This window comes from Hyperolius riggenbachi, chromosome 5 (genome assembly GCF_040937935.1).
Source record: "Hyperolius riggenbachi isolate aHypRig1 chromosome 5, aHypRig1.pri, whole genome shotgun sequence".
NCBI lineage: Eukaryota > Metazoa > Chordata > Amphibia > Anura > Hyperoliidae > Hyperolius > Hyperolius riggenbachi.
Window position 1 is genome coordinate 443,667,180 of NC_090650.1, and position 27,519 is coordinate 443,694,698.

The following is a 27,519-nucleotide window of genomic DNA, read 5'->3' on the forward strand; positions in this document are numbered from 1 at the left end:
CGCTCTGATTGGCCGAACGGTCACGTGGTTCGGGTAAATAAATACCCGAACCACGTCATATCTCCGCCATTTGTCTGTGGGTTTAGCTTTGGGTAGGCAGGCAGGGTAGTTCGCGCTCCAGCCACGCTAGCCAGGGTCCCCCCTGTCATTGTGTCACTGCTGGGAACAGTAGTACACCGCTTGCTCAGCCACACTATATAGCATTCTGTTTACTGCCACTCTGTGTACCTCGCTCAGCCACACTATATAGCATTCTGTTTACTGCCACTCTGTGTCTGCTGGGAATAGTAGTACACCGCTTGCTCAGCCACACTATATAGCATTCTGTTTACTGCCACTCTGTGTACCTCGCTCAGCCACACTATATAGCATTCTGTTTACTGCCACTCTGTGTCTGCTGGGAATAGTGGTACACCGCTCGCTCAGCCACACTATATAGCATTCTGTTCACTGTTCTGTGTCTGCTTGGAATAGTGGTACACCGCTCGCTCAGCCACACTATATAGCATTCTGTTTACTGTTCTGTGTCTGCTGGGAATAGTGGTACACCGCTCGCTCAGCCACACTATATAGCATTCTGTTTACTGTTCTGTGTCTGCTGGGAATAGTGGTACACCGCTCGCTCAGCCACACTATATAGCATTCTGTGCACTGTTCTGTGTCTGCTGGGAATAGTGGTACACCGCTCGCTCAGCCACACTATATAGCATTCTGTTCACTGTTCTGTGTCTGCTGGGAATAGTGGTACACCGCTCGCTCAGCCACACTATATAGCATTCTGTTTACTGTTCTGTGTCTGCTGGGAATAGTGGTACACCGCTCGCTCATCCACACTATATAGCATTCTGTTCACTGTTCTGTGTCTGCTGGGAATAGTGGTACACCGCCCGCTCAGCCACACTATATAGCATTCTGTTCACTGTTCTGTGTCTGCTGGGAATAGTGGTACACCGCTCGCTCAGCCACACTATATAGCATTCTGTTCACTGTTCTGTGTCTGCTGGGAACAGTAGTACACCGCTCGCTCAGCCAGAGTATATAGCATTGTGTTTACTGCCACTCTGTGTACACCGCTCAGCCAGACTATATACCATTGTTTACTGACACTCTGTGTACACCGCTCAGCCAGACTATATACCATTGTTTACTGACACTCTGTGTACACCGCTCAGCCAGACTATATACCATTGTTTACTGCCACTCTGATTCTGCTGGGAACAGTAGTACACCGCTCGCTCAGCCAGACTATATAGCATTGTGTTTACTGCCACTCTGTGTACACCGCTCAGCCAGACTATATACCATTGTTTACTGACACTCTGTGTACACCGCTCAGCCAGACTATATACCATTGTTTACTGAAACTCTGTGTACACCGCTCAGCCAGACTATATACCATTGTTTACTGCCACTCTGATTCTGCTGGGAACAGTAGTACACCGCTCGCTCAGCCAGACTATATACCATTGTTTACTGACACTATATAGCAGACTATATAGCATTGTGTGTACACCGCTCAGCCAGACTATATACCATTGTTTACTGACACTCTGTGTACACCGCTCAGCTATACCATTGTTTACTGCCACTCTGATTCTGCTGGGAACAGTAGTACACCGCTCGCTCAGCCAGACTATATACCATTGTTTACTGACACTCTGTGTACACCGCTCAGCCAGACTATATACCATTGTTTACTGCCACTCTGATTCTGCTGGGAACAGTAGTACACCGCTCGCTCAGCCAGACTATATACCATTGTTTACTGACACTCTGTGTACACCGCTCAGCCAGACTATATACCATTGTTTACTGCCACTCTGATTCTGCTGGGAACAGTAGTACACCGCTCGCTCAGCCAGACTATATACCATTGTTTACTGACACTATATAGCAGACTATATAGCATTGTGTGTACACCGCTCAGCCAGACTATATACCATTGTTTACTGACACTCTGTGTACACCGCTCAGCCAGACTATATACCATTGTTTACTGCCACTCTGATTCTGCTGGGAACAGTAGTACACCGCTCGCTCAGCCAGACTATATACCATTGTTTACTGACACTCTGTGTACACCGCTCAGCCAGACTATATACCATTGTTTACTGCCACTCTGATTCTGCTGGGAACAGTAGTACACCGCTCGCTCAGCCAGACTATATAGCATTGTGTTTACTTCCACTCTGTGTCTGCTGGGAACAGTAGTACACCGCTCACCCGCCACTGTATAGCATTGTGCTCTGTGTCACTGCTGACAATAGTGGTACACCGCTCACCCACCACTGTATAGCATTTCTGTACTGCCACTGTACTGCTGCCAGTCAGCGTGTACTTTAAGGATAAGTGAAATGAGGAAGAAATCCGGTGAAAGAGGGAGGGGCAAGGGAAGAGGTGTTTCCCCTGACGGTTCACGTACAGGCCACAGGGGAGCACCCAAGAAAACCCACTCAATACTGCCCATGTTGTCCAGGACAACAACCCTCACAGATCCAAAAGAACAGGACCAGATAATTACTTGGATGACCTCTCAAGCGTCCAGCAGTGGGTTAAGCAGCACCAGCACATCACGCACGAGGTCCGAGTCCTCAGCCAGTTAAAGTCTGGGCTTTCTTTGAAGACTGCACTGAGGATGTTACCATGGCGATTTGCAAGGTGTGCAAGACCCGCCTGAGCAGGGGGAAAAGTATTAACAACCTCTCCACCACCAGCATGAGCCGCCACATTCTATCCAAACATCCCACTCTGTGGGCAAACGCGGCAGGACAGGGTACCACCAGCAACACTGCCTCCCTTGGGTTCACCAGACTCACCACCAGACCCGCCTCAGCAGCAGCAGTAGCCCAGCCATTGCGTGGTTCACAACATTCACAAACATCAGACGATGCTGACACTGTCACTTTCCGGACTAGTGCTCTTGAGGTCTCCCAGTGTTCATCAAACACAACAACCAACAGCCCTTCGGTGTGCAGCGCTACGGTTGAGTTGTCTGTCTCTGAGATGTTTGAGCACAAGAGGAAATTGCCAGCAAATGACCCCCGGGCCGTGGCAGTAACAGCCAGCCAGCATAGCCAAGCTTCTGGCCTGCGAAATGCTGCCATATCGAGTGGTGGAGACAAACAGCTTCAAGGGCATGATGTCAGTGGCCATCCCACGTTACGTTGTTCCCAGCCGCTACCACTTTGCGCGCTCTGCAGTGCCTGAGTTGCATGAGCACGTGGTCAGCTAAATAACCCGAAGCTTGAAGAATGCCGTTGCCTGCAAGGTTCACCTCACCACTGACACCTGGACGAGTGCGTTCGGCCAGGGTCGATACATCTCCCTTACCGCGCACTGGGTGAACCTTGTGGAGCCTGGCAGCGATTCCTCACCTGCTACGGCGCGGGTGTTGCCCACGCCGCAAACAGCTGGATAACAACAGCAGCACCTACCTCTCTGACTCCTTCTCCTCCAACGCATCTCAAAGCTGTACCTCATCCGGAAATGCTAACCCAGCACCAGCAGCAGTAGGATCGTGGAAGCAGTGCAGCACAGCTGTTGGCATGCGTCAGCAAGCGTTGCTGAAGCTGATCTGCCTTGGGGATAAGCAGCACACAGGGGAGGAAATTTGGAGGGGAATAAAGGAACAGACGGATTTGTGGCTGGCACCGCTGGACCTGAAACCGGGCATGAAGCTAGACACCTGGCACGAACTGGCAATGTACGCAATAGAGGTGCTGGCTTGCCCGGCAGCCAGCGTTATGTCGGAACGCTGTTTCAGTGCTGCCGGAGGCATCATCACAGATCGGCGTATCCGCCTCTCCACAGAAAATGCAGACCGTCTGACTCAAATTAAAATGAATCAATCCTGGATTGGAAACGACTACGCAACACTCCTGGACCCCAACCAAGTAACATGACCGATGAACATCTGGGATGGTTTAGCGTTTCCGGTCCCTGTTTATTGAACCTCTCATCTGTATTACATTTATGACTGCATGGCGGCAAAAAGCATTGCTGCTATATCCGCACGCTTTTTGTCCTCATGCAAGGCCTGGGTTGTTGTGTCTCACAAAGCGTGGCCTTCTCCTCCTGCGCCTCCTCCTGTTCCATCACGTGTGCTGCTGCTGCTGCTGCTGCTGCTGCTGCTGGGTTACCGTTGCCGGTCCCTGTTTATGGAACCTCTTATCTTTATTACATTTATGACTACATGGCGGTACAAAGCATGCTATCCGCACGCTTTTTGTCCTCATGCAAGGCCTGGGTTGTTGTGTCTCACAAAGCGTGGCCTTCTCCTCCTGCGCCTCCTCCTGTTCCATCACGTGTGCTGCTGCTGCTGCTGCTGCTGCTGGGTTACCGTTGCCGCGTGGTCCCTGTTTATTGAACCTCTTATCTTTATTACATTTATGACTACATGGCGGTACAAAGCATGCTATCCGCACGCTTTTTGTCCTCATGCAAGGCCTGGGTTGTTGTGTCTCACAAAGCGTGGCCTTCTCCTCCTGCGCCTCCTCCTGTTCCATCACGTGTGCTGCTGCTGCTGCTGGGTTAGCGTTGCCGCGTGGTCCCTGTTTATTGAACCTCTTATCTTTATTACATTTATGACTACATGGCGGTACAAAGCATGCTATCCGCACGCTTTTTGTCCTCATGCAAGGCCTGGGTTGTTGTGTCTCACAAAGCGTGGCCTTCTCCTCCTGCGCCTCCTCCTGTTCCATCACGTGTGCTGCTGCTGGGTTAGCGTTGCCGCGTGGTCCCTGTTTATTGAACCACTTATCTTTATTACATTTATGACTGCATGGTGGTACAAAGCATGCTATCCGCACGCTTCTTGTCCTCATGCAAGGCCTGGGTTGTTGTGTCTCAAAGCGTGGCCTTCTCCTCCTGCGCCACCCTCCTCCTGTTCCATCACGTGTGCTGCTGCTGGGTTAGCATTACCGGTCCCTTTTCCTGGAACCTCTTATATGTATTACATTTATGACTGCATGCCGACAAAAAGCATGTTACCTGTGCAAAGAAAACAGACATTTCCCGCATTTAAAAGACAGTTTTCCCTTTGAAACTTTAAAATCGATTTTCTCAAAAACTATAAGCTCTTTTTGCTAAATTTTTTTTTCCTCTTGTACCCACTCCCAAGGTGCACATACCCTGTAAATTTGGGGTATGTAGCATGTAAGGAGGCTTTACAAACCACAAAAGTTCGGGTCCCCATTGACTTCCATTATGTTCGGAGTTCGGGTCGAACACCCGAACATCGCGGCCATGTTCGGCCTGTTCGGCCCGAACCCGAACATCTAGATGTTCGCCCAACACTAGTTAGGGGTACTCACCACGACAGGGTGACATCTTATGCGGCACCGTCCGCTACACCCCTAGTGACACCTTCTCCGCCTGTCTCACCCTCTCCGGTCTTGCCTCCGCCCGAACCAATGCAGATTGGTCGTTCGAGGTTGACCCAGGTGGAGCGACGGCGGAGAATGACGGAACAGCTGTGCCTGTATTGCGCAGCAGCAGGGCATAGGGTGCGAAACTGCCCTACCAAGTCGGGAAAACGACTTTGCCTAGGAGTAGTGGAGGGTGACACCCTAGGCACACAAATTTCACCTCTTAAAGAGAAAAAATTGCTTCTCCCCTGTACTATCACAAGGGAGAATAAGTCTGTAGCCACTGAAGCGTTTGTTGATTCTGGCTCGGCGGCTAATTTTATGGATCTTGAATTCGCTCAGGAGTTGGGTATTCCCCTCACTCCAGTGAGTCCCCCCATTCAGGTCACGGCAGTGGACGATTCCCCTCTGCAACGGGATCGCCCCCTGTCACAGACCCCGGAGGTGAAGGTCGTCATAGGGGTACTGCATGGGGAGCAGTTACGATTTTTTGTGTTACGCATGTCTACCTCGACTATTATCCTAGGCATGCCGTGGCTGCAAATCCATTCTCCGCACATAGACTGGGCTACGGGTCAGGTAACCAGATGGTCCGATCATTGTCACCAACGGTGTTTAGGGAAGGTGACATTGGGTCGGACCAAGATTCTTGTGGAGGGGGTTCCCGAAGAGTATGCAGAATTCTCTGATGTATTTTGTCCTAAGTCTGCTGATCAGTTACCCCCTCATCGCCCGTTCGATTGCCCCATTGATCTCCGTGCTGGTTGTATGCCTCCTAGGGGTCATCTGTATAACTTGTCCGGTCCAGAGAAGATGGCTATGCAGGAATACATTCGTGATAACTTAGCCAAGGGGTTCATCCGGCCCTCCCGGTCGCCTGCTGGGGCCGGTTTCTTTTTCGTTAAAAAGAAAGACGGGGGTCTCCGACCTTGCATTGATTATCGGGGCCTCAATAAGATCACGATAAAAAATCGCTATCCGTTACCCTTGATAGACGATTTATTTACGCAAATCACAGCCGCAAAGATCTTCTCTAAATTGGATCTGAGGGGGGCGTACAATCTAATCCGCATCAGAGAGGGTGATGAGTGGAAGACGGCCTTCAACACACCCGACGGGCATTACGAGTACCTAGTGATGCCCTTCGGGTTGTGCAATGCGCCAGCCGTCTTCCAAGAATTAATCAATGAGGTATTCCGGGAGGTTTTGGGTAGATTCGTATTGATATACCTCGATGACATACTGATTTATTCCAATAACCTCGCCGAACACAGGGTTCATGTAAAATTTGTCCTAAACAAATTAAGACAGAACAGGCTCTACGCAAAGGTGGAAAAATGTATATTTGAAGTGACCACGGTCACGTTTCTGGGATACGTAATTTCCACCTCGGGCCTCTCAATGGATCCTGCCAAGGTCACAGCCGTGCTGGAGTGGCCACAGCCAGTGGGGTTGAAGGCCCTGCAGAGGTTTTTGGGGTTCGCGAACTATTACAGGAGGTTCATCAAGGGATACTCCACTTTAGTCGCCCCCCTTACCAGTCTCACAAAAAAAGGGGCGGATACCAACCACTGGTCTCCTGAAGCCGTGACGGCATTTGCTTTATTGAAGAGATTATTTTGCTCAGCACCAATTTTGAGGCATGTTGACACGTCCTTTCCCTTCATTGTGGAAGTTGATGCCTCAGAAGTTGGGGTGGGGGCGGTGCTGTCGCAACGGTCTGGGTTGCAGGGCAGATTACACCCATGTGCTTATTTTTCCCGCAGGTTTTCACCTGCAGAGAAAAATTATGATATAGGCAATCGGGAACTTCTGGCTATTAAGTTGGCATTTGAGGAGTGGCGCCACTGGTTAGAGGGGGCAGAACACACAATCACAGTTTACACCGACCATAAGAACTTGGAATACATCGAGGGGGCGAAGAGATTGAGTCCCCGTCAGGCCCGATGGTCTTTGTTTTTTACAAGGTTTAGATTTATAATCACGTACACCCCAGGCAGCAAAAACGTCAAGGCAGATGCCCTCTCCAGGTGTTTTGAACCAGAAACGGCACAGCCACCCGCTCCTGAGTCTATCATCCCGCGGGAACTAGTGTTAGCCGCAACAGAGACTTGGGAGGATTGGACGGAGGTTTTGGGTCCATTTCAGCAGGACGTTCCTGAGGGAAAACCCGAAGGGGTTATGTTCATCCCTTTGCCCTTTCGTTTACAAATCCTGCACCTCTTTCACGCCCATAAGAATGCTGGTCATCCGGGAGCGGCTAGAACACAGGATCTGATTGCCAGGTGTGCTTGGTGGCCTTCTTTGGCAACAGATTGCAAAGAGTACGTCAGGGAGTGTGCGGTCTGTGCCAGGAGTAAACCCTCCCGGCTGGCATCTGTAGGTAAGCTGCAGCCTTTGCCCACCCCGAGTGAGCCATGGACCCACTTGTCCATGGATTTTGTGGGAGAATTGCCCAGGTCTGAAGGAATGTCGGTCATTTGGGTGGTAGTCGACCGTTTTAGCAAGATGGCCCATTTTGTGCCCCTGAAAGGACTCCCCTCGGCTCAGGAACTGGCCGAGTTGTTCATCCTTCACGTCTTCCGGTTGCATGGCATTCCGGAAGACATTGTGTCGGATAGGGGAGTCCAATTTGTCTCTGGTTTCTGGAGGGCATTTTGTCGCCAGATGGGCATGAAGTTGTCTTTTTCGTCGGGCTACCACCCACAGACAAATGGGCAGACGGAACGTATCAATCAGTCTTTGGAACAATTCCTAAGATGTTACGTTGCGGAAGCACAGACTGACTGGGTGAGGTTTTTGCCCTTCGCGGAATTTGCACAGAATAATTTGAAGAATTCCTCATCTGGGTTCTCTCCATTCCAGATTGTGACAGGGAGATCACCCAAATTTTCCCCTTTTCCAGTCGTGTCATCCCCATTTCCAGCACTGGAGGATTGGCAAAGATCACTTAGGGACAATTGGGGAATTGTTAAGGGGAATTTGCAGAAGGCGTTCCAGAGTCAGAAGGGTCAGGCAGACAAAAGACGATCCGTGGAATGGAAGTTTCAGCCAGGGGAGTTAGTCTGGGTGTCTACACGTCACTTGACCCTGAAGCAGCCTTCTATCAAACTGGGTCCCAGGTTTGTGGGTCCATTCCCAGTAACCAAAAGAATCAATAACGTGACTTACGCCATTGATCTTCATGCCAGCATGCGGGGCGTAAGGTCGTTTCATGTGTCCCTACTCAAACCTGCGGTCCAGGTGGGTTCCGCTCCTCCTCCCCCTGTGTTGGTAGATGATCAACCTGAATATGAGGTGGAAAAGATTTTAGATTCACGTGTTGTGCAAAATTCAGTACAATATCTCGTACACTGGAAAGGGTACGGCATTGAGGAAAGGCAATGGGTACCAGGGACGCGCATGCATGCAGACGAATTAAGGAGAGAATTTCATGCCTCACATCCCGAGAAACCTGGTGGGAGTTGTCCAGAGTCCACTCCTCGGGGGGGGGGGGGTACTGTGAGGAAACGCGGAAAAGCCGCCGCTAGCACTCAGAGGGAGGCGGCTGTTTCCGCGTCTGACATGGCGGCACAACGCGAAGAAACCGCCGCATGCCGCATGGGCAGAGCGGTGGAATCCGCATTGGTAACGGCGGAATCCGCATCAGAGGCGGCCCCCGCATTAGATACATTGCATGACAGTACTGGTGTGGCTGGGACTGGTAGTCCACCAAGACTCAGACTTACACGCGCGCGAGCACAGAGGCAGAGTTTAAATAGCAGTTAGAAGGGTGTCGGCTGACCAGCTGGGTCAGCTGACAAATTCCACTGCTCCCATTGGACCAGCAATTAGGGAGGTCCTGGAAAGGTCCTAGAGTATATATACTGCTGGTTGTTCACTTGCTCTTTGTCTGGCGTGCGATCACACATGTGGGAGCACCCAGATCCGTAGTCAGATCTGTTAGTGTGCCGGGACCAGCTGGAGCTGTAATCCTACACTAAGCTAGATTCCGTTGATAGCTTAAAGTACTAGTTTGATTGTGATTATCTGTTATGACTTCTTGCCTGCCTTGACTACTCTTCTGAACTTTGATCTTGTACCTCGTTATTTCTGATACTCCGTTGCCGAACCCCGGCTCGCTCCTAGACTCTGTTTCTGCCTCCTGATTCTGTACCCCGATATATCTGATACCCCGTTGCCGAACCCTGCCTGTACTTTGACTCTGCCTTTTGTCTGCTGATCTTGTACCTTATCTGTCTGTGTGTTTACGACTTGGCTTGCCCGACCTCGAGAACCGACCTCACGATTGGAGGCGGTTCCTTGTCCCGTTAGTGACACTTGCGTCTGAGTGTCACTTTCAGACTTTCCTTCCCACTGTTAGTCTGACTCCTCCCGTTTTGGAGAGCTTAGACCTGTGGAAGGTATCTGTGCAGTACTCCTTGCTGCACTGAGGCTTGTCCTCTGTATTACTGTTGCACCAAACACAACGCTCTACTCGGGTGAACAGAGGTTAGTTTGTATATCGGATTATCGGTGAGACTGCAGATCACTTATAATCTGGTATATATCTGTATTTCCGGTGATACTGCAGATCACCGGTAATCAGATACTCTCTGCGCCCACCGATCGTTACAGTCCCCTCCTAATCTATATTCCCCTCTCAAGTCTGTGTAGTGATTCCCCGCAGCGCGCTCCCCGGCTGCTGTGAGGAGGCAGGAAGCAGGAGAGCGGTTCCCATAGTGACGGCGATACACATCACCGCTACAAGAAGCCGCTCTCTCCTGCTTCCTGCCTCCTCCTCACAACAGCCGCGCGGAATCACTACACAGACATGAGAGGGTAACAAGCGGCCGCCGCCGCCGGCTAATGTTGGGCGTGGCACTATACTCACCATACTAGGGCGCTATACTGGGCACTATACTAGCTATACTGGGCGCTGTACTAGCTATACTGGGCACTATACTAGCTATACTGGGCACTATACTAGCTATACTGGGCACTATACTAGCTATACTGGGCACTATACTAGCCATAATGGGCACTATACTAGCCATACTAGGGCGCTATACTAGCCATAATGGGCACTATACTAGCTATACTAGGGCGCTATACTACCTATAATGGGCACTATACTAGCTATACTGGGCACTATACTAGCTATACTGGGCACTATACTAGCTATACTGGGCACTATACTAGCTATACTGGGCACTATACTAGCCATACTGGGCGCTATACTAGCTATACTGGGTGCTATACTAGCTATACTGGGCACTATACTAGCTATACTGGGGCAACTATACTAGCTATACTGGGCACTATACTACCCATACTAGGGCGCTATACTAGCTATAATGGGCACTATACTAGCTATACTAGGCACTTTACTAGATATACTGGGCGCTATACTAGCTATAATGGGCACTATACTAGCTATACTGGGCGCTATACTAGCTATACTGGGCACTATACTAGCTATACTGGGCGCTATACTAACTATACTTGGCACTATACTAGCTATAATGGGCACTATACTAGCTATACTGGGCACTATACTAGCCATACTGGGCACTATACTAGCTATACTAGGGCGCTATACTAGCTATAATGGGCACTATACTAGCTATAATGGGCACTATAATAGCTATACTGGGCACTATACTAGCCATACTGGGCACTATACTAGCTATACTGGGCGCTATACTAGCTATACTGGGCACTATACTAGCTATACTGGGCGCTATACTAGCTATACTGGGCACTATACTAGCTATATACTGGGCACTATACTAGCTATACTGGGCACTATACTAGCCATACTGGGCACTATACTAGCTATACTAGGGCGCTATACTACCTATAATGGGCACTATACTAGCTATAATGGGCACTATAATAGCTATACTGGGCACTATACTAGCCATACTGGGCACTATACTAGCTATACTGGGTGCTATACTAGCTATACTGGGCACTATACTAGCTATATACTGGGCACTATACTAGCTATACTGGGCACTATACTAGCTATAATGGGCACTATACTAGCTATACTGGGCGCTATACTAGCTATACTGGGCACTATACTAGCTATACTGGGCGCTATACTAACTATACTTGGCACTATACTAGCTATAATGGGCACTATACTAGCTATACTGGGCACTATACTAGCCATACTGGGCACTATACTAGCTATACTAGGGCGCTATACTACCTATAATGGGCACTATACTAGCTATAATGGGCACTATAATAGCTATACTGGGCACTATACTAGCCATACTGGGCACTATACTAGCTATACTGGGCGCTATACTAGCTATACTGGGCACTATACTAGCTATACTGGGCGCTATACTAGCTATACTGGGCACTATACTAGCTATACACTGGGCACTATACTAGCTATACTGGGCACTATACTAGCCATACTGGGCACTATACTAGCTATACTAGGGCGCTATACTACCTATAATGGGCACTATACTGGGCACTATACTAGGGCGCTATACTACCTATAATGTGCACTATACTAGATATAATGTGCACTATAATAGCTATACTGGGCACTATACTACCCATACTGGGCACTATACTAGCTATACTAGGGCGCTATACTACCTATAATGGGCACTATACTAGCTATAATGGGCACTATAATAGCTATACTGGGCACTATACTAGCTATACTGGGCACTATACTAGCTATATACTGGGCACTATACTAGCTATATACTGGGCACTATACTAGCTATACTGGGCACTATACTAGCTATACTGGGCACTATACTACCTATAATGGGCACTATACTACCTATAATGGGCACTATACTAGCTATACTGGGTGCTATACTAGCTATACTGGGCGCTATACTAGCTATACTGGGGCAACTATACTAGCTATACTGGGCACTATACTAGCTATACTGGGCACTATACTAGCTATATACTGGGCACTATACTAGCTATACTGGGCACTATACTAGCTATACTGGGCAATATACTACCTATAATGGGTACTATACTAGCCATACTGGGCACTATACTAGCTATACTGGGCACTATACTAGCTATACTGGGCACTATACTAGCTATACTGGGCACTATACTAGCTATACTGGGCAATATACTACCTATAATGGGTACTATACTGGCCATACTGGGCACTATACTAGCTATACTGGGCACTATACTAGCTATACTGGGCACTATACTAGCTATACTGGGCAATATACTAGCTATACTGGGGCACTATACTGGGTATACTGGGCACTATACTAGCTATACTGGGCACTATACTAGCTATACTGGGCAATATACTAGCTATACTGGGGCACTATACTGGGTATACTGGGCACTATACTAGCTATACTGGGCAATATACTAGCTATACTGGGGCACTACCTACCCATACTGGGACTATACTAGCTATACTGGGACTATACTAGCTATACTGGCCACCATACTAGCTACACTGGGACACTACACTAGCCATACTGGGGTAACCATACTAGCCATACTGGGGTAATTATACTAGCCATACTGGGGCAACTATGCTTGCTATGCCGCCGCACCCCCCGTCCGTAACCCGCTGCGCACGACACTGTCCACCATACTGGGAAAACCTGTCCCAGTATAGCGCATTAGCCTGTCCCTAGTCAGAGGCTCCTCCTTGCCCCGCCTGTTACTGCCCCACCTGTCTCTGCCCCGCCTGTCCCTGCCCTACCTGCTCCTGTCCCTGCACTGCCCACTCCTACTCCAGCTTTCCCTGCACTGCATTTCCCTGCTCCTGCATGCCCCTGCTCGGCCCATCCCAGCCCCGCCCATCCCTTTACCTCCACCAGCTTGAGGTTGGAGTGGTGGAACGATTGCTCCAGAAGTTGCTGCACGTTGGGAGCTGCCATCTCCTGCTGCTTCTCGATGAAGATCTGATAGCAGTAACATTCCTGGACCCTCTGACCATCCGACCTGCAAGGGAGAATCACAAATACACCCCTCAGTCTTCACAGACAACATGGCTGCTCCGATGGAAGGTGGCCACACACCGTACAATCGTTTATATTTTTTTTTGTCAATTCTAGAATTAGGATCATTTTTTTGTTATTGTAACAATCTGACCAATGTATCACACACCTGTTCAAGTTTTCCTCAGATATGAAAAATATGATGTCTATATATCGAGAAATTGACAATCTTCCCCACACCATTCAATCTTCTGAAAAATTGGTCAGAAAAATCAGCCACTCCTGATGGATAAAAATGTAAACTTCTATCACACTCAAATACAATACAACCCTAAACTCGAAGGGCTTGTTCACACTATGAGTGTTTGCAGATTTTTTTAAGCGCTGGCGACTTTGAAAATCGCTCTAAAAGAGCTTGTGCAATGATTCCCTATGAGAGTGTTCACATATGAGCGCTTCAATTGCTTTCCGATCGCAAAAGCGCTACCTGTACCATTTTCTGAGCCTTTTTTGGCTTGATAGAAGGTATAGGGAAATAGTGATTTCCCGAGCGGTTTTATGAATAAATACATTGTATTTATTTGTTTCCAGCTATAAGACTTCACTTCCTGATGTCATCACTGAGCAAAATCGATTAGGAAATCGCTTTTCTAAGCGCAAATTGCAGGGAAAAGCTCATAAAAAATCACTGTATAAATCGCTCAGTACTTGCGATCAGCCATTGGCTTAAATTCGGATTCAGGTGATCCGGATAGTTGCTATCCAGATTTCACCCAGTCTTCTTCGGTCCATCCCTTGGCGCCTCCCACAATGCGCTCCAAGCGGCGGTCACGTGACTCCAAACACTTCTTCCTTCCGGGTTGAAGGAGGAAGTGTTTGTAATCACGTGACGCGCGTGGACCGCATCATGGGAGGCGCCGAGGGACGGACCGAAGAAGACGTCAGACAGGTAAGCTTGACCCCCCGCCCAGCATGCACAGCATTACTGGGAGATATCCGGATAGCAACTATCCGGATCACCCGAATCCGAATTAGAGCCCATCGCTGCTTGATATAGCGATATAGCGTAGTGATGGGTCGTTCGCGAACGAGCCGGCTCTAGGAGCCGACTCTTTGCTGCGAACGACAAGAGCCGGCTCTCAGTTTTGAAAGAGCCGATGCCTCAGCCGCCCCACACAGCTCTGATTTGCTGTGTAATAAAGGGCGCTGAGGCATGCTGGGAGATGTAGTCCTCCTCTTGCAGCTTGTAGGAGTGTATGGGGCGGAGCAGAGCAGTAGCAGGAGGGATTGCCCCAGTCAGAGAAGCAGTCTGGAGTTGTCATGTAGCCGGGGGCGGGGCTTTTACTCCGATTCTGAGTGGTGTCTAGTGATATTTAATGAAGAGCCGATTCAGAGCCGTAAGAGCCGGCTCTTTAATGGGAGCCGATTCAGAAGAGCCGATTCTCTGAAAAGAGCCGGAATTCCCATCACTAATATAGCGATTTATAATGTGAACAAGGCCTTAAAAAGCTTCCTGCCTCACTAAGCTGTTTCCATTGGCCAACTATCACCATCTCTAGTAGTGACTTGATCAGCGGACACTTCCTGCAGGCATAAGGCAGGAAGTGGCGGGCATAAGGCAGGAAGGGGCGGGCAGAATTTATGACTCAGGCTTGTGTCCGAACACAGTTTAATGCAGCTTTATGTTAAAAGACTCAGAGGCATAACTGCAGGGAGCCAGCGCTGGTGGGGGGCTCCAACTTGGGCCTGCCCTCCCTCTGATACAGGTTACCCCCCAGAGCAGGTGTCAATGTTGTGACCACAGGTTTGGGGGGCGGGGGGGTTAATGATGGCTGCATTGTTTTTACAGGGACTTGCAGTTGGCAAACATCATTATATGACCAGGGCCGGACTGAGGCAGGTACTTGGGAGCAGAGCCATGATGGCGTGCCTGTACCCAGAGTGGCCCCCTTGCTTGGCCATTGTAGTGTAATCATGTCCAGAGCTTGTTGCAGGCAGCAGTTAACTCTCTGTGTCGCTGGGATCTCTCTTCAGCCCATTGTAGCGTTTCCTCTCTATGGGCCTGAAGCGCTTACTGCGGTAAAGTTACCGTGTGTTGGGAATTTTACCGATACTGGCGCAGGGGAGCACCAGGCATTACTGCTTTAGGGCTGCAGGCGTTACTGGGTTAGTGCGTGCATTGCTATGGTAATGCACGGTGTTACCATAGCAATGCGTGGGTTAGCGTGGTAATGCCTGTAGTGCTAAAGGCTTAAAGAGACTCCGTAACAAAAATTGCATCCTGTTTTTTATCATCCTACAAGTTCCAAAAGCTATTCTAATGTGTTCTGGCTTACTGCAGCACGTTCTACTATCACCATCTCTGTAATAAATCAACTTATCTCTCTCTTGTCAGACTTGTCAGCCTGTGTCTGGAAGGCTGCCAAGTTCTTCAGTGTTGTGGTTCTGCTATGAACTCCCCCCTCCAGGCCCCTCTCTGCACACTGCTGTGTGTTATTTAGATTAGTGCAGCTTCTCTCTGCTCTATTATCTTTTACAAGCTGGATAAATCCTCCTCTGAGCTGGCTGGGCTTTCACATACTGAGGAATTACATACAGGCAGAGCTGTCTGCACTCTGCAGGAAGAAACAGCCTGACACTTCAGTGGAATATAGCTGCAGGGGGAAAGAAACACACAAAGGATCTCTTGAGATTCAAAAGGAAGGGTGTATACAGCCTGCTTGTGTATGAATGTATTTTCTATGTGTGGACATACTGTACATCAACCTACTTCCTGTTTTGGTGGCCATTTTGTTTGTTTATAAACAAACTTTTTAAAACTGTTTTTAACCACTTTTAATGCGGCGAGGAGCGGCAAAATTGTGACAGAGGGTAATAGGAGATGTCCCCTAACGCACTGGTATGTTTACTTTTGTGCGATTTTAACAATACAGATTATCTTTAACTTGCAATGCTCCCTGGTGATAGTATTGGTAACATTTTCGTGCACTCCCTGCACACAGCAACTACCGTAGTATAGAGCATCAGCCCGTTCCTCCTCCAGTGGCACCGCTGGATCCCACTGTGCAGAGAGGTAAGTAACTGCTGCAGGCAACATGCTCTGCTGGTGACTCTGCATATTGGGGAGGCAGGGACACATATTGGGGAGGTGGGGCAAAATGGCTACATATGACACTCACTGCAGCCTCAGCAGAGGATCCGCCCTCAGGATTCGCTGCATGATCAGGTTCAGGAACTCCTCCGGATCTGAAAGATGAACGATGCAAACGTTATGACATCACTACCGCTATTCTCCCGACAGAAAATATACACACAGATGAAGTGCTGCATCCCCACATCCGACTCACGCATTTATTATTGTTATTATGTTTTATATTTAGTACTAAGAAACACATTTTTAAAATAAAATATCCATTTTAAAAAGAAGAAAATAGTAAATATCAGGAAAGAAAACATGACAACTGTATAATGCTAAACTTATTATTATTATTGGCCAGCCTGGATCGTTGTCATCCACATGGGCAGCTGATAAAGTGCGTTCTTGCGATCGCAATGACTGCAGGGTGCGCAGAGAGAGCAGTGGCACTGAGCTACAGCGCATGCATGGTGTAACTAGATACGCCATGCGGAGGGTCCCCTACATCTGTATGTATGCTAACTATCTATGGCCCTGTAACATGCATAATACAACATACAGGCATACAGTGTATCAACCTATCCAAGGATCTGCAGCTCATATCCTGCCGCTCCTCTCGTGGGATGCTGGGATATGTGCACCTAATCTATTGAATTCAATGTTTTAATAAAATCACACATCTATCTGATTACAGGTGCCCACAGATGTAGCAATGCATGGGCTGATCGGCCATGAGAGAGATCTCTCTCTGATTGGCCGCTGCCCCCCCCAAATGTTAATCCTACACCCCCCCCCCATGCATTAAAATATCTCCCATGTCCCACGTGACTGTCACATATAGCACGTGGCACCTTTGTGATGTCACACATGCACCACATGCTGTACATGGCGGCCACGTGACATCGAAATCGGTCGAATCATCGACTGGGCATGTTTGTTGTGGTACCAAATTTTTATACGATCTAATAAAATTATCTGAATAGAAGGGTCGATCGTGCTGCAAAATCTATAAGTTTATAGCCACATTGGCCAGCAGCTTTCCTAGGAGAATTTCTCCTGCTAGGGGAATTCATAAAAGACCAATTTACTGGATCTCGGATTTCTACTGTTTGATTGCCTAAACCCAATCACGTGATCATTTCTAATGACCAGCCAATCAGAGAGATGGAAAATGGTCACCTGATGAATGATTTGTTTCACCATTGACTTCCTCTTGCAGGGAATCTGTCTGCAGAGAACTGATCACCTCCAGACTCAGACTCATTCCACTGACCATGAGTCAGGCAGCTACTAGGGGGAGAGTTTGGGAGGACATTGAAAAACCAAAGACACTTCCCCAGCTGATAATTTCTAAAGAACAAGTGTAAGCTACAATCATGGCTGACAATAGTCGTGCTGTATCGGCAGCGCTGGTGCCGGACCTCCCCGTACCATGAAACGACCGCCGTTACCTTTCTCGGACGTGGTGAAGCTCGGACACTGACTCTCCTGCATCAGCTGATGTCGCAGCATCATCACGCTGTCCGCCGAGACAAAGCCATGCCTGCCGGAACACCAAACGCTGAGTGCAGCCACTATCCATCACGATTCACAATAAATCCACATTTAATCAGTACCTTCCTTACACACGTCATCCATGTTAATAAGTAAAAAGGGTACGCATGTCAGGAAATGACCGTCCTTCCATGCCACAAACCCGGCACTGCAGCTGCACCAGACACAAATAATAGCTTAACCCCGGACTAGGTAACGCTGCGTTGCGACTTTTTGGGCGCGTTGCGTTGTAAGTTTGCTTTGCGACTTTAACATTGCATCAAAACGCAATGTCCCACTGTGAATCTAGCCTGATGCTTTTGATCGCTTCTGGCCCCATCTACATACTATGTGGGCACACTTGGAGCTGCCACTAGTGCTGCCATTGCCAGATCTAGTCTCCACATGGATTAAAGTGTTGGACAAAGTCTGATCCTTTAAACCCTCCAGCACCAGGAAGAGCCACATAATAACAAAATTATGCTGGTGCGCTTACAAGGGGGTGGAGCTACACAAGCTGCTTCCCCGCCCCCCACATACACATTGATGCCAGGTGACCTCCTTGCTCTAGTGCAAGGAGGAACAGACCCCCGGGATCAACACCGCCACCACACATCAGGAAGATCAGGAAATAGGACTGGAAAGGGTTAAAGTGCACCAGTCACCAAAAGCTACAAAACTAACAGGGAGGGTATGGTGAGTGTCTGCAGACATCTGCTCACATCTACATTTGCTTTTTAAATACTCCAGGAATGAGACGTTTCTGAAGTTTATGAATCTTAGTGGTTCTGGTTCTCCATGATGTGACTGGGTTCCCTGTAATGCTCCCATCACTCTGGCAGCGCTCTCTGCAGCATCGGCCAGTAGTCAGGGGAAGTGACTGGCAGCAACATACACACAGCAGAGCAGTGACATTGCTCAGGCCAGGCGTGGGAGTCGGGGGGAGGAGTCATGCTGGGCCCCTCCTACACAAGGGGGAGGACCGTCACCCGAGCAGGGATCGGGGGGGGGAACGGGGAGAACAATGTCCCTGGCTAGAGCTGGAGGGAGACGATCCCCCAAGCTGATCACTGGCCGAGGCACAGAGGCGGGGTCAGGGGGCTGCTGTACACACACTAGACTCAGCAGCTGCTGCCCCGAGTGGTCGCCTAGGCAGAGAAACGCCCAGCGTGTGTCAGTGTGCTTAGTGGTGTCATCGGGAACAGTGTGATTGGTGAAGGAGATCACTGTCCTTATGCACTGTTAGGGGGCGTGGACTTGTCACAACCCTCCTGAAGTTGCTGTAGGTAACATCTGACTATAGAGTTTTCTTCCAAGTTTTGGGAACCTCAAGTTTCTTCTCCAGGCATGATACAGAGCTGCATCAGAACCGTACATGTTCTCCACTGTGTCCCAACCTTAGGAAACTAACCACTATATGTTGAACACTGTACTCAAAAAAGTAAGGACATTAAAAATTGCTTCTACTAGGACTTTGCTATAAGCTGAGCTGCTTTCTGTGCGTCACGTCAGCTCTTTGCAGTTACTACTCTTTAGTAGTGATGGGAATTCCGGCTCTTCTCAGAGAATCGGCTCTTCTGAATCGGCTCCATTTAAAGAGCCGGCTCTTACGGCTCTGAATCGGCTATTCATTAAATATCACTTGACACCACTCAGAATCTGAGTAAAAGCCCCGCCCCTGTCTCCATGACAACTCCAGACTGCTTCTCTGACTGGGGCAATCCCTCCTGCTACTACTCTGCTCCGCCCCATACACTCCTACAAGCTGTAAGAGGAGGACTACATCTCCCAGCATGCCTCAGCGCCCTTTATTACAGAGAAAAGCAGATCTGTGTGGGGCGGCTGAGGCATCGGCTCTTTCAAAACTGAGAACCGTCTCTTGTCGTTCGCAGCAAAGAGCCGGCTCTTAGAGCCAGCTTGTTCGCGAATGTCCCATCACTACTCTTTTAGCTGGTACTTGTGCCCATGTGGGTGTAGCGGTGAGGGGGTCTTACTTGCGCAGGGGGTTGACGATCTCCTCTCTCAGGGTCCGCTGGATTTCCCCATCAGGGTGAGGCGATGGCTTGAATAGGAGACAGTCCAGCGCTGAGCTGCAGGAGAAGAGGCTGCAGAGACAACATGGAGGAGGACAAATCATTAGTGCATAATATTGCACGGACTGGGATGGAGCAACAATGCCGGCAGGAGCACAATATGAAATACTACAACACTGCATATCTTGTTCCACCAGTAACATTAAGGAACAGTTTCACATTCCCCGCCCCCGCAGAGCCCATGACATAATTAGACCCTCCCCTGAGGCACCTGAAGAGTGCAGCATCCATGTAGCAGGAGTTACAGTGACCCTGGATCCCCTTCATATCTCCCTCTAAAATATCCACAGCGGCTGCGCCCTGCAAGGGGGGCACCTTCCCAGATATCCGGCGACTCTCATCTTTACCTGAAACAAATCAGAATTCATAGAAACAGCACATTATTACACAGGACAGCTGATCAGTCTGGAATTGCGTCCACTGAACTGAGTCTGACCTCTAAGAAAAGAAAGAAAGAAAGAAAGAAAGAAAGAAAGAAAGAAAGAAAGAAAGAAAGAAAGGAAGAAAGAAAAGATTTTAGTTTCAAAGCAGTTTTATTGAATTTTTAGAAGAAAATAGGCTAAAACGCCTGTCAACCCACGCAGCATATTAACAAACATTTGAAGAGGTATACACCATTTGGAAAAGGATAATTAAATGGCCTTAAAATGTGTGGCAGTAATGAGAGAGGCCTTTGCTTTCTAACCTAGCGATCTATGGAGTCATGTGTAGTAAAAACCTTGCATATTGTCCGTCACCTTGGCTGTTATATTGTTATATAGGCAGCCAGCATAATTTCAGACACCAAAGTGAAGACATTTTTTACTGGAAGAACTGTGAAGAGAGCCAGTTTCGAGCTGGGACCCTTTGAGCTGTGGAGGCTACAGTATATGTTGGACAAGCCTATGGGCCGGGTAGTTAGAAGGTTTATCACCCAGTAAGAATATGTTTGGAATAAAAGGGATATGATGGCCCAATACTGCTTTAATTGTTCTTCAGATGGTTTTCCCAGGGCCGCCATCAGAAAATTTTGGGAGCCATACTGGGCAAAAAACTACTGGGCCCCCCTCACTCCCCTCCGCCCCCCACATGGAAAATCACAATCTTTGAAGGCATGAACACACTAATCTCAGTGGGTCCGATATTCATGCGCTCCCATCCCTGGGAGTGTTCTGCTTACGCTCAGTTCATTAAGACTGTAACTGCGCATGCACAGAATGCCCCAGCTATAGGAGCGTGATGGAGGACGTGTGTGACCCTGAACAGTGCATGCGCAGCGCTCCGCAACCCAGCTGGATAGTACAGACTTCACAGGAGCACAACGGATTGGGCAGGAAGGGTATCGAGGGAGCTGATGGACTATAGGGGGCTGGGAGGAGGCCCAGGTAAGTAAAAATCCCTTTCTCCCATTTGTCTCATGTTTACTTTATTCACTGACTGAGGTAACTCCTGGATGAGCCAGTCCGGCATAACACTAATGGGCAGCCAGGAGGACAGACATAGACAGACACAGACTGCAGCTGAGGTCCATGGGAGGTTCTGCCCCTGAGTATATAAAGATAAGTCAGGCTCCGCCCCTGAATATATTAAGATCATTGTCTGGTCCCGCCCCTGAGTAGATACCAATACCATCAGGTTCTGCCCCTGAGTATATAAAATATCTTACTGCATCCCGCTCCACCTCTGTGAGGCTAATAAATACTCACTGTATCCCTCCGTCTCCAGGCTCTTGGGCTGGCACTCTCGGCTGGAGAGGAAGCGGGTGTCTGGCTGACATGCTTTCAGCTTCACAAAAATTCCACGTTTTGGGGGGCAGGAAAAGTACCTGTGTCCCTGCCAGACACCGTCCGTACAGCCTTTCTCTTCTTCCTGCAGGAAATTTGCATAGTAGTTACAGAGTTAGTTTGGTTGGAAAAATACAAAACAAAAACAAAGCATCCATGAAGTTCAACCAATTGTTAAAAAGCAAGACCGAGGTTGACAACAATTGGATGACTGTGTGATTAGACGAGCATTGTCTCAGTCACTTCTGACTAATCACATGACATGGTGACTTCCCTGGCCTTCCATATACTGAACATAAACATGGTGAGACTTTGGCATCCTTCAGCCAAATACTATATCAGAAAGGCAGTTAAAGGGACACTTAAAGAGGAACTCCAGTGAAAATAATGTAATAAAAAAGTGCTTCATTTTTACAATAGTTATGTATAAATGATTTAGTCAGTGTTTGCCCATTGTAAAATTTTTAAATCACTGATTTACATTCTGACATTTATCACATGGTGACATTTTTACTGCTGGCATGTGATGTAGTTGCTGCTTGCTTTTTTTGGCAGTTGGAAACAGCTGTAAACAGCTATTTCCCACAATGCAACAAGGTTCACAGACAGGAAACTGCCAGGAGTACCACGGTCCTCAGAGTTTCTTGTGGGAGGGGTTTCACCACAAAATCAGTCATACAGCGCCCCCTGATGGTCCGTATGTGAAAAGTAATAGATTTCTCATGTAAAAGGGGGTATCAGTTACTGATTGGGATAAAGTTCAATTCTTGGTCAGAGTTTCCCCTTAAGCCAGTAGTCAAAAGTCAGTTTTACTTTCCCAGGGCTTCTACCAGCCCCCTCCTGCTGTCCCGTGCCCTCGCAGTCACTCACGGAGCCGCCGGTCCCCTGCCACCAGCTAGTTTTGTTTTCACTGAAAGGCCTGGCCATGCGTATTTTTCTTCACGTTCCCGTCCGCAATAGTGCCCTGCGCCTGTGCAGGACGCTATTGAGGACAGGAACATGAAGAAGGATAACGCGTGGCCAGGCCCCATCAGGGCCTGCCAGCGAAAACTGAACTAGCTGACGGCGGGGGACCGGAGGATCCATAAGTGACTGCGAGCGCACGGGACAGCAGGAGGGGGCTGGTAGAAGCCCCAGGCAAGTAAAACTTACTTTTGATTCCTGGCCTAAGTGTCCCTTTAAGTTAAACTGACTTGTCAACATTTTGGTGGAATTTCAGTCTGCGTGCTTTCTCAGTGTTCTCAAAGAATCGTTATGTTTTTTTATATCATGGGGGAGGCGGGGCAAAGGGTATCCTGAAGGTGACAGTGGGGTGGAGCTAATTAACTGGCACAGGATGCTTACGAGTACCAAACATCCCAACCTTCTAGTGGACCTGATGCTCTTAATGGTTTGATAATTCCTACAGAAAAAATCTACTTGCCTGATATTTCACTAGTCAGCAGTGATCAGTAAGATCAGATATGACCCAGGCTTAGCTTGTAATCTATATACAGCTAGTAGATGGACAGCTTTCTGTAAATATGGCCAGGCCAGTTTGGCAAGTCACACATCCGATGATCTCCAACTTGGAGAATGAGAGGACTTTGTTAATGAAACTCCGGTGGAAAGATTAAATTATAATGATACCATTTACTGGCTGACGCCAAAAGACTGAAAGAGTCGTCCTTCAGTAAATGGTGATCCCCTTCTGAGAGCAGCGTTAGTAATTTTACTATTCATACTGTGATACTCACCAGCTCCACCCCCACCATGGTGTCCTCACTATATGCCAGATTCCCCAGCCACCTGATGGTGCCATACGCCAGCTCCCCTTCTTTATACTGGATCTGTACAAGAGAATCCACTTCCAGATGGTGGACCGGAGCTTCTTCCTTCAGTGCCCCATTACTGAGGCTCTTAAAGTCTCTGCTTGGGGTGCCACCATCTTCTGGAAAACCAGGAGACATAATGTGTATGAGGTCAACATCAAGCTATTCAAGAGTCCGACAGCAACACAGACATAAAACTGCTACTGATCAGTAATTCTCAGCCAATCACAAATCATGGTGAAGCCCATTGAAACATGGTCAACCAATGGCCAAGACCTTTTGGTCTGCAGTCCATCTGTAGATGTCCCCAAACACATTGCTGACTATAGAGAGGACGTCTGACCACAGAGCACTAACAATATGCCTGTTCTGTTCTATGGAGGGGGAGGGAGGAGGGAAGACAACTGAGAGATGAACAATAAAGGTGGTCCAGGATGGTTGTTTACTCACAACGTCATCGGTGGGGTCAGGGGACACATGCACTCAGGCCTCATTCACACCTAAAAACTCAAGCGTTTTGTGTTTTTGTGCGAGTTTTTTCTTTTTAGCACCTCCCGGCACTTGGGTGGGCGCTGCGTTTTTGAGAAAAGCGATTTTCTAAGCTCTTTTCCAGAGCGTTTTTTTAATTCACTCTCTGACGCAAGTCAGGAAGTGAACTCTTTGACCCGGAAAAGCATAAATACAATGTATTTATTCTTAAAAACACGAAAGCAATCGCTGCACAAAATGATTTTGTGAGCGTTTTGCGTTTTTCCTATACCTTCCATTGAGGTACAAACGCCCCAAAAATGGTACAGGAAGTGCTTTGCTGAGCAGATCGCAAACAAACCGCTCAGATGTGAACTCTTTTGTAGGGAATCATTGCACAAGTTTTTTTAGGGCATTTTTGAAAATCGCCAGCGCTTGAAAAAAGGGCAAAAACGCCCCTAGTGTGAACTGGCCCTCACAGATGACTGAACAATCTTTGTAGAAAATATTTTTGTGGCCAACAATCATCTGAGGAAAATGTATAGTGCGCCCCCAGCTTTATCCAGCATGGATCTGAGGATCCTTTCCACATTAGGGGATGGATGCAATAAACAGAGTTAAACTGGACCTGAACTCTTGCACAGGACAGAAGGAAAACAGAGAGAAATGCACCCTGTATATATTTAGAGAGTTTAGCATAATCCCCCCTCATCTGTGTCTAATCAACACTGTAATTTGATCTCTCAGATGTGTCAGCTAGCTGCCATGGCAGAGCAGCTAATTAGTAAACACAGGCTGTTCACCTTATGTCTGCTTCCATGAAAGCAGGAAGTAGACATCGTGCAGATTTCTTTATCAGCTGTAACAAAAAATATTTTTCTTTAAAGGTTATTATGCTGTTGCTTATCTTTTAGAGCAGAGAGGAAGTTCTGAGTTCAGGTCCGCTCTAACTCTGTTTATTGCATACACCCCGATGTCAGTTGTGTCCCCTCCTAATGGACAATGGCCTCAATTCACTAAGCTTATCTCCTGTCTTTAATAACGTTTCTAGAGTTATCTTCTGTCTTCAAGTTAAGGTGAGATCTCTTAAAGGGAACCTAACCAGAGAAGGATATGGATTTTTCCTTTTAAAATAATACCAGTTGCCGCAATAGCGCCCTCTATAATGCTATTGCGGCCGGAGACGCGGATAATTAGCCGCGTTCCCAGCCTGTTGGCCGGTGACAGCCAAACCGGAAGTGGCCGCCGGCGAGACCAGGCGCATCGGAGGGACACGGCGAGGGCACCGTTCAGCTGCAGGGGGCTGAGGGGAGCCCCAGGTGAGTAAAAATCATTTTTTATCTCACACTTAAGTATCCCTTTAAAGTTGACTCTTGAATCCTTAAAATAACTACAGAATTTTAAAGTTAAGGACAGGCTGTCAATTATGTTAACTGCATGTGAAAATAACTTCAGAGGAGGTAACTTAAGGACTGAAGTGATGAGATAACTCTCTCACTGTGAAAACTTAAATACTATATAATAATAATACACAATTCAATATTTTGAATGTGATCGATTTTTCCGCTTGATCAATTTGTTTGAAAAATTAAACCAATAAACCAACACTGAGACTCAATGTTCCTGAAAATGTCCAAAACATTTTTGAATAAAGCATTCAGTTTTTATTTTTATTAAAATAAAACCCTGAAAAATCAATTTCTTTTAAATTAATTGTACAATTTGTTATAAAAAACAAAACAAAACAAAACAAAAACAAACAAACAACATAATAAATCAGGAAAGCGTTCCATTTGTTTGTGTTGTGTATGGCTGTTCTGATGAACTGATTGGATCTACGTCTGATAGGATTCTAAGTGACAAAAAATACATATACACAATGAATGCCCTATAAGGTCCTTGTTGGTTTCCAGTAATCAGAGACCTTGGAAGATAGTTATTCAGGCCCTAGATATAATTTTACTCTATGGAGCACACTGTAGTATTGTGAGAGTATTTTAATACTCCAGACAGACAGCTGAATAGAATTCTGATAACCCAGCCAACCAGAAAAGCTAGTATGACTGTCGGAGGAGTGGCTGGGAATGAGCAGGCAGCTGTAGTTCGCTGAGGAATCAATACAAAAAAATTGCAGCAAATATTTGTTCTCTTATTTACCAAAAACAACAATAAAGAGCCTTTAGCAATCTTTTTGTGAAGAATTAATTTAAACTGGTCTACTTCAAATGCATGTTACACATTATTATTAGTTAGTATTTGTAAAGCAAGAAGTTATGAATCAGGATGATACCGTTTATTGGCTAACTTAAAATTATTGTATTTATATAGCACCAACATCCTCCTCAGCGCTGTACAAATAATATAATGTGTGACATACCGGAAATGATGTCTTCCTTTAGAATAGCGTCCAGCGGGATCTTCAGCAAGTCACTGGATGCACTATCCTCCTGCCAGAGACAGGAGATTAACCACTTCAGCCTTCAGTCGTTTTTCACCTTATGCATCCGAGCAATTTTCACCTCTCATTCATTCACCAATAACTTTATCACTACTTATCACAATGAATTGATCTATATCTTGTTTTTTCTGCCACCAATTAGGCTTTCTTTGGGTGGTAAATTTTGCTAATAATTATTTTATCCCTGCCTGTTTGGGGTAGTGTTGGGCGAACACCTGGATGTTCGGGTTCGGGCCGAACAGGCCGAACATGGGCCAGATGTTCGGCATGTTCGGCCCGAACCCCGAACTCAATGCAAGTCAATGGGGACCCGAACATGCCGCAATACGGCCCCCCTATGGGGTCGCAGGCATAAGGGGGGAGCATGCCCCGATCGCGGGGGGGGGGGGGGGGGTCGGAAATTCCCCCCACCCCCTCCGCTAGTGCTCCCCCCTCTGCCCGCTTCCCCATAAAAAAGTTGGCGTAAAGTTAAATGTTACCGGTGGTGGCTGCTGCAGTGGCTGGCTGGCAGTGGTGTGAGTGAGGACTAGGAGGAGGAGTCCAAGTATGACGCGTTGAGGCCGGGCAGCGGGCGGTTCAGCGGTAGTACCCTTGTGGTACTTCCGCCCTCACGTCCTCTACGTGATGACGCATACGAGGGTACGCGTCACGCGTACCCTCGTATGCGTCATCACGTAGAGGACGTGAGGTCAGAGAAAGGGCGGAAGTACCACAAGGGTACTACCGCTGAACCGCCCGCTGCCCGGCCTCAACGCGTCATACTCGGACTCCTCCTCCTCATTCACACCACTGCCAGCCAGCCACTGCAGCAGCCACCACCGGTAATATTTAACTTTACGCCAACTTTTTGTATGGGGAAGCGGGCAGAGGGGGGAGCGCTAGCGGAGGGGGTGGGGGGAATTTCCGACCCCCTCCCCCGCGATCGGGGCATGCTCCCCCCTT

General features: G+C 47.9%; 1 protein-coding gene across 2 annotated transcripts in view; it reads right to left on the reverse strand.

The window, feature by feature from the left end:
- Nucleotides 1-27,519, reverse strand: part of LOC137519254 (ubiquitin carboxyl-terminal hydrolase CYLD-like) — a 152,565-nt gene that overhangs the window by 54,044 nt on the left and 71,002 nt on the right. The window contains exons 4-11 of one of the 2 annotated variants that reach the window (XM_068238130.1): nucleotides 26,497-26,566; nucleotides 23,577-23,767; nucleotides 21,763-21,925; nucleotides 20,289-20,424; nucleotides 19,979-20,089; nucleotides 17,903-17,994; nucleotides 16,495-16,561; nucleotides 13,187-13,319 (exon numbers count right to left, since the gene is read on the reverse strand). In XM_068238130.1, the coding sequence (XP_068094231.1) occupies nucleotides 13,187-13,319; nucleotides 16,495-16,561; nucleotides 17,903-17,994; nucleotides 19,979-20,089; nucleotides 20,289-20,424; nucleotides 21,763-21,925; nucleotides 23,577-23,767; nucleotides 26,497-26,566 (963 nt within the window). Of the gene's footprint in view, nucleotides 1-13,186; nucleotides 13,320-16,494; nucleotides 16,562-17,902; nucleotides 17,995-19,978; nucleotides 20,090-20,288; nucleotides 20,425-21,762; nucleotides 21,926-23,576; nucleotides 23,771-26,496; nucleotides 26,567-27,519 lie in introns of both variants that reach the window. The other variant, XM_068238129.1, reaches the window with a different exon arrangement.